The sequence below is a fragment of the Larimichthys crocea genome, unplaced genomic scaffold, assembly GCF_000972845.2.
Source record: "Larimichthys crocea isolate SSNF unplaced genomic scaffold, L_crocea_2.0 scaffold269, whole genome shotgun sequence".
Classification (NCBI taxonomy): domain Eukaryota; kingdom Metazoa; phylum Chordata; class Actinopteri; family Sciaenidae; genus Larimichthys; species Larimichthys crocea.
Window position 1 is genome coordinate 573,840 of NW_020853550.1, and position 15,287 is coordinate 589,126.

The 15,287-nt window shown below is 39.8% G+C and overlaps 1 protein-coding gene across 2 annotated transcripts in view; it reads left to right on the forward strand.

The window, feature by feature from the left end:
• LOC104932230 (copine-9) overlaps positions 1–15,170 on the forward strand; it is a 144,433-nt gene extending 129,263 nt beyond the window's left edge. The window contains exons 17-20 of one of the 2 annotated variants that reach the window (XM_019269199.2): positions 3,907–4,009; positions 5,847–5,904; positions 11,514–11,587; positions 12,350–15,170. In XM_019269199.2, the coding sequence (XP_019124744.1) occupies positions 3,907–4,009; positions 5,847–5,904; positions 11,514–11,587; positions 12,350–12,577 (463 nt within the window). In that variant the 3' untranslated portion in view covers positions 12,578–15,170. The remainder of the gene's footprint in view (positions 1–3,906; positions 4,010–5,846; positions 5,905–11,513; positions 11,588–12,349) is intronic. The other variant, XM_027275966.1, reaches the window with a different exon arrangement.
• The last annotated feature ends 117 nt before the right edge of the window (positions 15,171–15,287 follow it).

Genomic DNA, 15,287 nt, shown 5'->3' on the forward strand with positions numbered 1-15,287 from the left:
GATGGAGACGGACGACTTGGTTCCGAAGAAAAACAACTGTCACGCCAGCCGTCTCTCGTTTTCGCGTGGTCACGTCAGCTGCTCCAATATTTTCAAGTGCGCCCTTATTGCCGACTTTATGGCAAATACTTTGAGAAAACTGGGAAAGTCAGCGCTAGCTTACTGCAGCGTGTGGACACTTCCGGTTTTCAAAATAAGACGTGGGTGTTAAATTTATTAAAGGTTTATTTATAAAATATGAAGAATGGTTAAAATGTGATTTAAAAAAGTGTCTCATAAGCCAAGTATGATCCTGCACTGCTTTAAAGCTCATATTTACATTATGAAATGCATTAAAAATTCATAAAAAATATGACAAGTGTTAAAATGCTATAAAAAGAGTACAAAACAACAACAACAAAAATATCGAGATATATATTGTGTATCGCGATATAGCTTAAAAATATCGAGATATTGGTTACAGGCCATATCGTGCAGCCCTACATTCTTGTTGTGTTTGGTTGATGTCTCCAGAGTTTCTGTGTTCTGATCATCAGATGCACAACACTTCCATCTCTCCCTTTTTTCTTCTTTTTCTTTTCATCTCCCTCCTTCCATACCTTCAGTGCTTATTCTGACTTGTTCCACCTCCACATTCTTGTTTGTCTTTCCTCATTTTTTGCTGTCTCATCTGCTCTGTTTCTCACACTCTGCTGCTTCTTGCTGCTTTGTCTCCTTCCCTTCTTCTTAATTAAACCCCCCAATCTGTCTCTTCTTCCTCCTCTTTGTGTTTTCCTGTTATTGCTCTTCATCCTCCTCCTCTTCATCCACCTTTTCTTTCTTGTTGTTATCCACGTGGGAGGCTTAGAGTAGTGCTGAAGACAAGGCGAGATGAAAAGGAGGAAGATCCATGGCACAATCTATATATACATAAATATACATGGCCACATGCAGCTACGTTTGCCATGTGCAGAAAAGTATTGGAACAGTGATCATATTATCACAGCCAGTGAAAAATATGCTGCTTCTGTCCAACAGTTAGTGTGTTTACATATAATGAATCCTCTTTAGGGCTTATTTTGTCCAGCTGTCATCTGTATACTGTGCTCTTGTATGTTGTCTGATGCCACATTGCGTGTCTTTGTGGGCAGGAAAGCTGGACTGCATATCTGTGACGGATGGTGAAAATACTATTTATGTTATAACTAGAAACAACCAACCAGCCTACACACACACACACACACACACACACACACACACACAACCCGGATCAAAGAGTCGACATTTTGTTACCCTCGTCCTGTAGGACTGAAGAGTTGCTGTTGAGTTCTGCACTGACATCTTTGAAGTCTGTGAATCCTGAGAGCAGAATTTATGGTATAGATCACGTAGAAGTGCCTCTGGGAACATTTCAGATAGTGCTAGCAGCTGCATACTGTGATGCATTACAGGATTTGAGAAGGTTTATAGCTCGCGATACCTCATTTAATGTTGGAGGCTCTGTTCTGATATGATCTGTATATAGAGTGTATAATCATCTGAAAATAGGAATATTTTTTGTTACCTTAGATTGAGCCTTTTATATCTGTAGTCTGTCTTTTTATTTGTTTATGGTTTGGACTTTTTTGCGCTTGATACTTTTCATTTTTAGAAATATTCTTTTTTTTTCAATATATGTCACCTACAGCTATGACAAATGTACTAATTACAGCCCAGTCAGAGTACAGTTTGCAGCAGCAGCCCGACCTTTGTTCATCGTCTGTGAAGTAAGGACATTTCCACACAGCCAGAATCAGAAAAAGCGTGCGTTCACAGTCATATTCACTTATAAAATGGGAGCACACTGTGGAGCGTCTCTCCTGCCTGGTGGCTAACAGGTCGGTTGAAACGTGAATCACACAGGATGTTGGTGGAGGAGGTTGCACTAGGGTCTGGTCAGATCAGGATTCGGATCAGGCTGTTTCGGTAACAAACTTTATCTAACAGAGTTTATCTCTAAATGCTTCCAGTAGTCCATTACATCAGTCCTGTCACCTACTTTATCTGTATGTACAGGTAACAGCATATTTGAGCATTAGTTATCAACATTAGCAGTCACCCATCAAAACAACTGCTTCTTTGTCTGCACTTCCAGCACAGTTGATGCTATCCAGATGTTTCTGTTATTTTAAAAGGTCAAAGAAGTCATAGTTTTTCTTTCTCCCCAGTTAAAACCAAAAAGCTTTTTATGAATCACGCATCCATCTGGTGTTGCTCGTGTGCTATAATCAACAAGATCAGACGAGAGCTGAGCGTTCCTGTGCCAGAGGCATTTACAGCAGAATTAATGGAGACGTTTCAGTCAGACTTTACATATAAAAGCAGGTCTGTTCATAAGATGCACGTGTTGTTGCACGTGTGTGTACTAAAAAGAAGAAAACGTCTCCAAATAAAAGGATAATTGAAGTGACTGCACTTCTTGCAGACTTTACTTTACAAGGTAACAGAGCAATTTGTTCCCCTGCTCCTGTTCATACACTTTCCCATTATTCTTCACAGACAGAGGGAGAGAGCTGGCGGAATGGAAGAAAGAGAGAGACAGAGAGACGGAGAGATAGAGAGATGCATTAGGGACAGACGCTGAGACATGAGACAGGCAGGTGGACAGACAGATTTATCCAGCAGACAGGATGGTAGGCAGAGAGAGACAGTTTGCCATTTTGCCTGCTCTCAGCCTCGGGCCAGACTGAGAGTGTGAGCCAATCAAACAGTGAGTCAGACAGCAGGTCTTCCTTCTCCCTGCTGGGATCCTAGCATTACCTGGAACACATAGACACACACACACACACACACACACACACACACACACACACACACACACACACCAGAACAAATATTCTCCATTATACAACACTGTTTTATGTGGACTATTCCATGAGTGTGTGCTGGCAGGGAAGGACTCTATATTAACTACTTAATGTGCATTTCCTACACACTGGACAGCATGCAGAGGATCTGATGGTTGCACAGTTACATGCAGCGAGTGACGTACATTCCATTCAAATGCTCATATGAATGACATTTAGTCTATTTAAGGTCACAGACTAAAGAACCTTTTCTTACAAATTCACAGACAAGATGAAGCATTCTTTATCCTGAGGGAAAGAGTACAATATCAGATATCAATAAATATGAAATGAGTATGAAATACTAACATTCATTTTCGGTACTGATTCCTCGACCATTTTTTTGATGAATTGTTCGATTCTTTAGTCGATAAAATGTCAGAAAATGGTGAATCCTCAAATTAAATCCTCAGTTTACTGTCATAGGGTACTAAAGACAGCAGCAAATATTTAGCTTTAAGGAGCTGATATCAGAGAATTTGGGATTTCAATTTATTGTAGTCCACAACAATACATTTAATCAACTAATCGTTCAATCAAATCTGTGCAAAATCTTTTTATTAAGCAAGGCTTTGCCCAGAAACCTTCAAGGAAAAAAAAACTTGCAGCAAATGAATGCAGCAGTACAAAAGGTTAAAAGAACATCACCTGATTAGCCTCAGTGTAGAACACGCGTGTCAAGTCCCTGTCCGAGTCCATAGGGACAATCATGAAACATTAAGCACAAAATCTACAATAGAGATCATCAAACACGCAGTTTATTCATAACACAACACTTATAAACATACTCACATTGTCTTCAGACTCTGTCTGGTAAAAACTTCCATCATAAGCAAGTGTCTGCACACTCAGGCAAAGATCCCTTGTTACAGAGAAAAACACCATTCTGTATCATTCTGGTGTTTTTGTATTAATCTGTCTATACGGACAAAAATCATTCTGCTGTCAAAACTGTTATTCTATGTTACTGTAAACTTCATGTCGACACACCGATCAGTTAACCTAACTTCTCTGTGTGTGTGTGTGTGTGTTATGATGTCAGGTGTGCCGCAGAAGTGACTGACGGCTCTCAGTACTTTGTGCTGCTGATGATCACAGACGGCGTCATCTCCGACATGGCTCAGACCAAAGAGTCTGTGGTCAACGTGAGTACACACAACACTGCGCACACACACACCGCAATGCAGGAAAGAAAATCTTCAGTGTGTCAGATTTAGATGGCTCTATTTACAGAATATGGCAGAAATGTAATATAATATTCATAACTATGTTTTTAGTTGTGTAATAAAATGAAGAATTATTAAGAATTGTTAAGTTTTCGTTACCTGTCAGAATGACCATTATATTTTACAGCCACAGCTGGTTCTCTCCTACAGTCCACCATGTTTCTACAGTAGCCCAGAACAGACAAACTAAACACTGCAGATAGGGTGCATCGCGTTTATTTGTTTTGCTGCCGCCAAAGTTTCTTTTCACTCTTGGAATAGGAAGGCGAGTAGTGGGGTTATTATGTCTATAGATGCCACTAAATCCTACAGAGTGGTCCTTTAAACATGTGAGGAAGGGAAGCTAAATTATAACTGAAAAGGAAATACAGAATATCAAATGAATTATTTCGGCAGCTCAGGACAAAAACAGAATAGTCAACAAGTCACAGGTTTATGTAAAACTAACAACAGGTGCATTGAGATCGCTGTTTACAGGTTGTTTTTAATTGAAGCCAAAGGCACCTTTTATTGTCTACAAATATCTATATAATACACTGTTGCCCACACGTGTGTGTGTGTGTGTGTGTGTGTGTGTGTGTGTGTGTGTGTGTGTGTGTGTGTGTGTGTGTGCATGTTTAAAAGGCTGTATGTGAGATATTTGCATAAAACAGGCCTGTGGAATTTAATTAAGGGGAAGTATTTGATAAAAATGCAGTTTACTTCCACAGTTCCTGCTAACACATTTGAGAGAGAATAATACAGTTTACTTTTAATGGCTTTGTTTGGAGTACAATCAGACAAAGTTGAGAGGCAGAGGCTGCCATGCAAGGTTCCAACTCGTCAGGAGTGGTAGAGCTCTTTCTATCCAAACTGTCACACTCATACTACACACACACACACACACACATACATTCACAGCCATCTCGAATCGACGAACCGGGAATGTATGATGTGTGATGATACTGGCGATGATTCTTTCAAAACAGTCAGTGGTCTGCAGAGTTTCACTCGACCATTTAGTATCAGCTCAGCTCGTTTTGGAACCCTGACCAACATGATAGCCAGAAAATGACCAGGTACAGATGGAAACCAGAAAGAACAGTTCCAATTGAGCTGTACCATTCAGCGGAAATATGGCAATAGAGGAGTATTTAAGAGTTGACTGAAACCAAAGCCGGCTGAAATAAAAGTGAATATTGGAGTTAGATTTGTTTCGTGGACAAAAAGACTTGAATATTTACTAGTGTTGCTCTGTGTTTGATAGATGTGTAAACTGGCCACTCTGTTTGCTAACACATGAGCATTCATTCAGTCTTGATTTAGAGCTTGCTCTGCCAATAGGCCAAAAAAATCAGTTACTGCTACTTGAAATGACCAACAGAAAAGCAACATGTGAGGGTACAAAGGCGAGATAGAAAGACATATCTGGCAAATGAATGAATGTTTTGTATGTACCAAGATGCTGACCCAGAAAACTACTTGAGTCTGCGTTAAAGAGCTGATCTGAGATCAGATCCAGCTGAATTATGATAATAGTTCAAAAGGAATTCATGTGTGCCATGTTGAGCTCTGCTGATCCAGAGTTTAACATTCAGCTAAAAACAGCCAGTGAACTCTGGACTCTTTGGACAAAGACATGAAAGCATTTTATTCTCAAGTGTAATCAGGATATACAGTCTATATACAGTGTACTACACTAGATACTGTATATTCAAGCAGTGCACGGTGTGTATATTTTAGTCTGGCTCACACCCCTCCTGTGTTTTCTCCACAGGCAGCCTCCCTGCCCATGTCTATCATCATAGTAGGAGTGGGTCCTGCTGAGTTTGATGGTAAGTGTGTGTGTGTGTGTGTGTGTGTGTGTGTGTGTGTGTGTGTGTGTGTGTGTGTGTGTGTGTGTGTGTGTGTGTACTGGTCAGATTGGAGCTTCATCGTCTGTTTAACCAAAACATCTGAGGAGCCATCTCTTTGTTGCCATTTGTTGGTCTAGGTTTTAGAACTGATCTCCTTCACCAACCTTGACTTACATGTAATGTCAGTCAGTTATCCACACTGTTTAATAATTTACCAGAGGAGAAATGTCAGCGACAGCACTGCAAAGCACACAAAGAAGATCTTAGCGACAAACTCAACCTGTTTATAGCAAATAGGTCCATTGAAGTGAGAGGTCCAGATGAGATTAGAACGATCCAGGACATTAAACTCAACTCAAGAATGAACTAATTAATTAGTTGAAGAATACCTCTTGATACTGCTGTGTTCTCAAAAGATACTGTTGTATCATGGCAACAATATCGAATAATATTATAATAACACTAGGACTTTAATGTATTGTTGTATGTAAGACATAAAGTATAAAGTCATTTTAATGAACCAATGATTGAGGTGAGTTTGTACTGTGTACAGGTACTGAGTGGGGCTGAATGGACCTCCATAGACTTACTACAAATACTACTACTGCAAATATTTCAGGTGTACTCACTTCTTGTGTGTTGTTTTCAGATAATCTGGATTAACTGTTCTCTGTCTGATTTGCCCTGTTGGACGTTCTTACCTGCCTTTACAATATTTTTTAACCCGGTTTAAATCATTCTGATTAGAGAGTCCAACTTAACTGTCTACATGGACGCTAAATAAAGTGATCCAATAAGACGCGCATTTACAGGTTTAATCAGAATCTAACTTTTTGATATGTGATAACGTTCCTCCCACTGTGAAGCGTCTAATGTGCTGCATAATATAACAGAAGAAGAAGAGGAAGCGTTCCTGCATTGTTCATGTCCTCCAAGGTTACTGTTTTCTCGAGTTTGCCTTTTAGTGAAATGCTCTGAGTGAACTCCTCTCTGAAGCAGCTCTGCAGAAGTTTTTTATTGTGCATGGTAGAAAACAGAAGCAGTGGATCTGTGAGGTGCCTCTGCTGACAATGTTGGAAGCAATAAAATAATGTGTGGTCTTGGTTCAGACTACTGAGCCTCTGCGTTATTATTTCATAACCCTCATAAGTATAAGCACAGCTCACCTAGGGAAATATGCACAGAAAAATATATATTTCTTTCATCCAGAAAGAAACTAAAGATTTAAGTGTTTACATGGTTATTAGACACTAATATTCTCCTGTTGAGCGCGTTCACCAGGAGGACACCACCCCTCTCAACCCGATTGAGAGGGGTGGAAAATTTTGTTTTTTTGGAAAGTTTGTTCTGATCTGGCCAGTCACTCTCTCTCTCTTGAGCTGTGTAAGCTAATCATAACCAATAAGAAGGAGGAATAAAACTGAGGAGGTTTGAAACCATGAAATCATTTTTTCTTTAATTTAGCCCTGACAGACAGAACCTGCTATAGTGATCTTAAACTTTAGGAGGTATACGAATACTTTTGCCATGTGCAGACACAGTGTCTATCAGATACCTACTCTTATTTACAAAATCTGTTTCCATGGAGATATGAAGTCAAATGGTTTAACTTGCCCTCTTTCACACTAATCAATAGTACTAAGCCACGACCTACTGCACTGGAAACCATGATGAGCACACACTGCTCAAATAAAGATGTTTCCCTGCACTGAACATTATCTCTTAGAGAGAAGGAGCTTGATGAGAAAAGAATGTTGATTTTCAGGAGGAGGACATCTGCAGGGTCATGATGGGCTGATGTACAGAGTTAAGAGGTTTGTCTTATACAGTCTGATGCTGTAGTTTTCCATCCTCATTTCATGATGATGTGATTACTGTATATAGATATTTGACAAAAATGTGTTCATTTCGCACTGTGAGTGAGTGTAAGAATCCTGCCAGATACACAGTGTGAATTTATGGTTTTTCTTCTACTTCCCCAAAGCCCATCTGACTGCTGAGAGAAATTCCTCCTTTCAAACAGAGAACCCAAGCTGGACTTTTTTTTTCTTTCACAGTTCGGTGTGAAAGGAAAACTGCACTTTGTTACAACATAGGTTTTATTTTCATACGTAGGTCTGACCATCAGTTCTGAGTTTAGTACAATGTCTGTTACCAGATCTCAAACAAACATAAATAACCAGCAGAATTCATGACCACAAACATGGAACCCAGGCTTTCCTTTGAAGCTGCACATATCAATATCTGTATATAAAAATAATAGTAATAACATAAAATATTTTGTTACTGTAATATGCACTCAGTAGTTCCTCTCAGCTCTCTTTTTGGATCCTTGTTTTGGCTTTTTAGTCTGCAAACTGCTCTCAGCCTGTTTTCCAGCAGCAGCAGGCAGCTGTTGTCAGGAAAAAGCTCCAATAAACCAACTTTACACTTCCTGTTCAGCAGAAACAAGTGACAACTAGCTGAGGAACATAGAGGAACATTTAGCAGCAACATATATCTATATATATATATATATAGATAGATAGATAGATAGATAGATAGATAGATAGATAGATAGATAGATAGATAGATAGATAGAATTCACTGCACACATTTGTTAGAGCTCAAAGATACAGCCAATGTGTTCAGTAGCACTGAATGTAGAAATCTCCACAGGGTCCCTTTAATCCTCATTCAAAACTATATTTAATTTGACCTTTTTGCTCCTGCAAAGATTATTATTATAATCACATCCTAGAACCTTCTTCAACATTTCATGTTACATTGCACTTTCAGAATATGATATTGTAGGATCTGCTGGCTGAACTCAGAGGCCTGCTTTAAAACTGAGCAGCTGATGAATCCATCTCCAGATCCACCCAGCAGGACTGCAGTTTGATCTGTGCTAAAGAAGAAAGAGAGACTCATCATGTGCTCACCATCTGAGCATAGTTCACATACATAACTGACTTTCTCCAAGTTAATTGGCGAAATGATTGGAGTCAGGTGAAGGAAAGTAAAACAGGAAATTATTCGAGCGGAAAGAAAAAGAGAGCCCTCGTTGGGACCTATTATTCAGTGAGCAGGGCTAAGGCTGGGGTCAAAGGTGAATGCTTGAGTGTGACAGAGAAAGAAGATTTACAGTGAAAATGATGGAAATGAGAGAGCATAACAGGAGAAGTACAGAACGGAGCATAGAGAGTTAAGAGAACAATACGATACACGTGACTGGGCCACAAGTGTGTTTGTATACAGTATGTGTCGCTTTCATTCAAAATGTGTTTGAAGATGAGATGAACTTTTGTTGATCCCTGTGGGGAATTTAAGAGGATCAGGACACATCACATTACAGCACAATGTTGTATAACCTTACCATAGAGACTAGAATACTATAGAGCTATAGAAATGAAATGTGTGAATAACATCAAGAGACACACATCTTGCATATATTTTAAATAAACATTACTTATGCAAAGATTTGTTGTCTTTTATATACTCTGACATTTATAGCATGACGTCTTTTGTCAGTGAGATTTAGCTTTTAAGAAGCAGGAATTACAGGATGTTCTGTGCACTGCATTGAACCTCCTTGAATACATTACACTGAAGAATAAGGCTGATGACGTCGTATCATTTTTATAATGAATCCTGTGAAAGGCTGTAGTTCATTTTCGACTCAGTCCCACCTACACCATCCTGCTGTCCCAAATACTACCCTAAGCAACAAATGTGTACTAATCCGCCACTGAAAGTAGTCCACAACACATGCACTATTTCCTCTTGTCTGAATAACATTCATTTAGCAGAGATTACTGAGTGTTCATGAAAAATGGATCTACAGTACAGTACTGTATACTGTAATTGTACAGTGTTTTCAGTAGAAACCAATGGTCGTTGGGGTTGAGTGTCACAGACAGGGTAGGGGAGTTGGAAAGTACTGAGGTACACATATCTCTTTTTAGATAGAAATCCTGCTATAGGTCTGCTGTGGCTGCGAGTGAGTGAGTGAGTGAGTGAGTGAGTGAGTGAGTGAGTGAGTGAATGTGTATCAGAGCTGCAAGCTGGAGTGTTATTTCCATACATCCTCTGAGAGTGAAGGCTCAGTGGAGAATGTTTGTGCAGCCACACACTCACTCGCCATTTAATATTCAGGGCAGCAAGAGGTTCAGTGTCTCTGTGGTCCTCCCCCCACATGCCAAGGTTTCCCTAACACACCTGAACCCCCCTTCCTACCACTACCTTCAGCTTGAATTTATTTCTATCCTTTCTCGTCTCTCTGCTCCAGTCTGTGTACCTTCTCTTCTCCTATACACTCATGTCAAATGATCCCTTCCCCCCGTTCTTCTCCTCTTTTCCCCTGCTGCTCCCAGCCACCATCTGCCACGTCTGTGTGCCATGTGGAGCCTCACCAGTCTCCCATCCTTTCCTTTCCCTTTTCTTTCCTTTTCTTTCCTTTCCACTTTAAATGAATATAAATATGAAAAGGGTTCCTCTTGGGAATGCCACAGATTGTTTGCCACACACTCGTCTGATTTGCTTTGACACAAACTATAAATAGACTGATGCAGAACTCTGATATTTTTCCTGTCAGGAAATTTACCTTCCTTTCTGTGGCCCATATAAACACTAATGAGGTTGGGTTACAGAATAAGTTATTGTTTCTTCCTCCCACTTGGAAAGCAGCAGGGGAACAGATGTGATACACAGGGACCTCTAACCTGTCTGTGATCTGAACTCTGTCAGACTGTTGCATGGCTCTTTCCCTCAACTGAAACATCACAGGCACCATGTTGAGGCTTGAAGAACAATATTTTTGATGCAGACCACCATTTAATTTCTCTATTCTTCAAGAAAGAGTTGCATGGATTTGTAAGACATTTGCTCCTTTAGTTGTCTGCCACTGGCACAGAAATCACCCCTAAATGCTAACACATTACTGTATATTAATATTTGTTATTATAAAAGCAGACAAAGAACTTGTACTATCTACTAAGTATGGAGGAATGTTTAAATTATTGTTTAGATGACTGGTTGAAGAGAAATACATTCAGTAAAAATGTATTTTGAGTGGCTGAAGTTTTTCCTGTTTGTCCTGTGAGACATAATTAACTTTGTTTACACTGGAAGTGAGTCAAGTTAGCCAGACAGCTCAAGTTTTTGTGGCGATGATTTATAATGAATTCCTCTAATGACTGAGAAAAACTATGATTTTCTTTGTAACACTTGCGGAAAAAAAGATATCATCAACCTGCATAAGCACTGGACAGACGAGGAAATGAATGTTTCTCCACGACTGTCCACATAGCCACAGTAAAATAATAACATGTTTAATACTTACAACACATCCAAGGACATAATAATACAATAAAAAATATTCAACTTTCATGATACAATATAAATGTTTTAATAAGATGCAGAGGAATCAGACTATTTAAAACTTGGTATGTTGGATAAATGCTCCTTAGCCACACCGATGCCATTTTAAATGCTTTGTAACTTGTACCTCCCTGTGTAACTGCTCAGTTACAACTGTGTTATTTAGTAAATTCAGAAAAGTACACATAGGATGTTCCTCCTAACAGTAAAATGCTGTTTGTTGTCTGCAGCTATGGAGGAGCTGGATGGCGATGAGGTCAGAGTGTCCTCCAGGGGGCGCTTTGCAGAGAGAGACATCGTCCAGGTAAAGTGTTTTCTACATCCACCCTGCTGTTTAACCCTCATGAGTCGCCCATTGGATGTTTTTATCATTAGCCACATTTCCATCAGTGTGTTTTGACATTTTTTAAGTGTCACATCAGAAAGGTTTGATGGAAACGGCCAAAAAGGTTTTTTAGGTTTTTACATTCATTTTAGGTTTTCTTTCTAAAAACAGGAGGATACACTTTTTTAAAATAGGTTTGATTATGTCATCTTGTTGCGCCCTCTTCTTCTGATTTATCAGCTGTAGAATTGACACCACCTACTGAACCTATTCCTAATATTCATATAATGGTAGTGGTTAGAAACAAGCATTTATTTGCATTTTCCTTTGCAAGGTAACTGTACTGATTTCAACCTGTACCACACAGACACACGTGTCAGACAGTGGCAGTTTGGCTAGCCTCGATGACAGAGATGTCCTCTATCTTTTCATGCACAAATTGAAAGCTGTTTTTCTTTATAGGACATGCTTTTAATAGTGAATTGTGACTACTGACAACCAGAAGGCACAGTTTCTCTGAGTTACTGCAGTCTTTGGTCTGTAGGCATACATTTGAGTACTTTCTCTTGCCTAAAATACTGTTAGCTTTACTTCCAGGAATGTAAAAGAATTTCATTAAATGTATTTTCAATTTTCAATATCCATGACTAACTGCATACCAACCAGCACTAGGCTCTAGTTAAAATAAAAACAAAATTTACTCATCATCACCATCACCCATTTTCTCCTGCTCTCATGTAGTTCGTTCCTTTCCGGGACTACATTGACCGGTCAGGGAACCAGGTTCTGAGCATGGCACGACTGGCAAAGGATGTCCTGGCAGAGATCCCCGACCAGCTGTTGTCCTTCATGAAGAGCCGGGGGATAGAACCCCGGCCCCCTCTCCCCGCCACTTCTGACTCCCCTTCAATGTCCAGCACCACCACATCCACCACTGCTGCTCCCAAGGACCGCAACGTGCACGCCTGAAAATGAGGGCAGTGAACAGAGCACTATTATAGTCGGAGATCTGAGCAAAGGGAGATGTGTGTTTCTGTGTCTGTCTGTGTACGTGTGTGTTGCATGGTTTCGGGGTTGGTTGACAGGAACCAAGTCAGGATTCTAAAGACACCTTTCAGAAGAGAGTACATTCCTTTAAAAGTGTTGGTGGTGAGGATTCCCCCAACAAGATCTGGACTGCAGGTGTAAAAAATACACTTTTAACATTTCTGGCTTTTGTCAGCATCTATCACAATACACCCTCTGCAGGGGCAACATTAATTCCAACAACTCAAGGCTTCAAATGTAGTTTAGAACTTTTTCCTCGGTCGTCAATTCTAACATTTTCAATGAACAAAAGCCACTACAGACTTTCTTTTGCTAACAGAGCTTCTTCTGCAGAAGTCGAGTCTCCAGCTCCGTCCACCCTACTTTAGTTTGTGTGACACCGTTCCTGCTCACGGTGATAAGAGTGTCTGCTGTAATAGAGTAATAAATCCTGAAGTAGCCTGGCAATTGATTTCTATCAGTTGTAAAGAGAGACAGCACTGAGGCTGATGTCCTTTCCTTGTTTGTTTATTCTCAGGGCATTTTAAAGGCTTGACAGCAACCCGGAGATCTGAAAATAGAGAAGCAGAAATCAAATCCTGTCCTGGTTGTGGCATTGAGAGCCAATGGACACCGGTTCTTTTTACTGCTTCATGAAAATGTATGCTGTATATTACTGTGTGCTCAACATGAAATGCAAATGTGTTTTTATGTAAAGCGGTGGTGAATGCGCTACATTTCAAGGTCAACATTCAGAGCCCAAATGTTGGCAAGTCGAAACTAATCCCACGAAGGGAGCACCTCCTGAAAGCAGGAAACATATAAGGCCATGAAATTGGCTCGGGATAGAGAACAGACTGAAATACCCTCCACTCCAGCTCCTCCACCTCCTCCATCCACCGTACAATTTAACAGTAACAGGAGGTACAGATGATTTCAGGCTTGCTTGCAAAGCTCAACATAACCATGCCTGTGTGCCCTGCTGTCCCCCCTCTTCCTCTAAATTGCAACTCTCTCAGCTGGGGCTGTCATTTTGAATTTTATGAATCATTCATAAGGTGGGTGCCTCTTGTTCTCAAGCTGTCTGGGTTATGTACCTGTTTAAAATGAATAGAGCTGGTCAGTGCACATTACACAGGAGGCCAGAATACTTCATATGTAGCAGAGAATGTTTGAAAGCGTCAGGGTCACCTTTACTTTTTTTTTGTTTTACTGGAAAGAAGAGAGTGAAGTTTAGGATGTAGTGCTGCTTTCAAGGAGTTGCAATGTGCTGACTACTCACTCAACTCATCACTTCGGGTGTTTGATATATGGCTGCATATTTCCTGTGGCTGTCAGTCAGAGCTCTTCAGCATCATCTTTTTTTTTGTGATTTCATTTGTCATGCCTTTGTTGTGTGCATGAAGGATTCAAGCAAAACTGAGCTACTGCTCGTGTAGACAACCCCAGATTTGTTTTACTGGAACAGGTTTTACTCTCCTTTCCTTGTGTGCACTCCGGAAAACGGATATTGTGCATTTTGGTCAAACCTTCTTGTCTTTGACACTTGTTAAGGGATGGTTTGACCTGACAGCATCACAAAAATAGCAAGTTGGGGAGATCTACAACGCCAATAATAACAATAATAAATGGATTCGTCTGGATTATTAAGCATGTATCATTGTATTAGAAAGGAAATGGATATGTGGCCTTATTTCTGTCATAATCCTACAAGTATGTGCGAGGGAGGACTCTATTTTTATATGACAAAACAGGAAATCTGTGGTATTTTGCATGCTTATTTGGCTGATATGCTGCCAATGATTGTACTTGTTCAGAAAATCTGTATCTTTATTCATATCTGAAGGTGACTTCAAACAACATTCCTACATGTGTCGACTTGTGTACTGTGCAGGAGTGTTCTTTCTATTTCTACTGTTATTGTGTACAGTATACATAAAGGAACTGCCAATGTAATAATCCAAAACATATAGGAGATACATGAATAGTAGGGTAGATTTGTATCACACAGTGTTTAAAACATTCATGCATGTGTGTGTGTGTTATGACATGTACACCAACCCAAAGTCACATAACCTGTTGGATATTTTTGTATGAAGCATGTTAAGCTTTCTATACAGTGTGTACAGTATTAGTTCATTACACTGACAAACAATATACTGCTCACTGATTATCCCCAGTCTAGCGTGTTGCATTCATCCTGAGGGTGGCATGTAAATACATCTAAAGTGATGTACAGAATATTTTGTGAACGGTCTTCCTTCCTTCCATTTCGTTCCTCTCTGATACTCTAAATGTCTCTGTTATTTTTTTTGTCTCCATTAATGTGGGTCGCAGTTTAGTTCTAGGTTTGTCAATGTTTTCTAGCTTTTGCGTAGAAACCAAATAAAGATATTATTTAAGGCTCATCTCTAGTCTGTACATAACAGTGTAGTCTGTTACTATTTTGACAGTAATTCTTGGATCATGTTAGGGACTACAAATGATTACGGGCAAGACATTATGTATTGTTTCTTTTTGCTGAAGGGAGGGCACTCTGAGAAGGGCCTTTTCATTTCTACTCACATTAAAACTTATATTTTAACCTGCCATTGCAGGTTTCATGGGAAAAGAAGTTCAAATATTTGCAAATAATATCTTTAGTGTGTGCAGT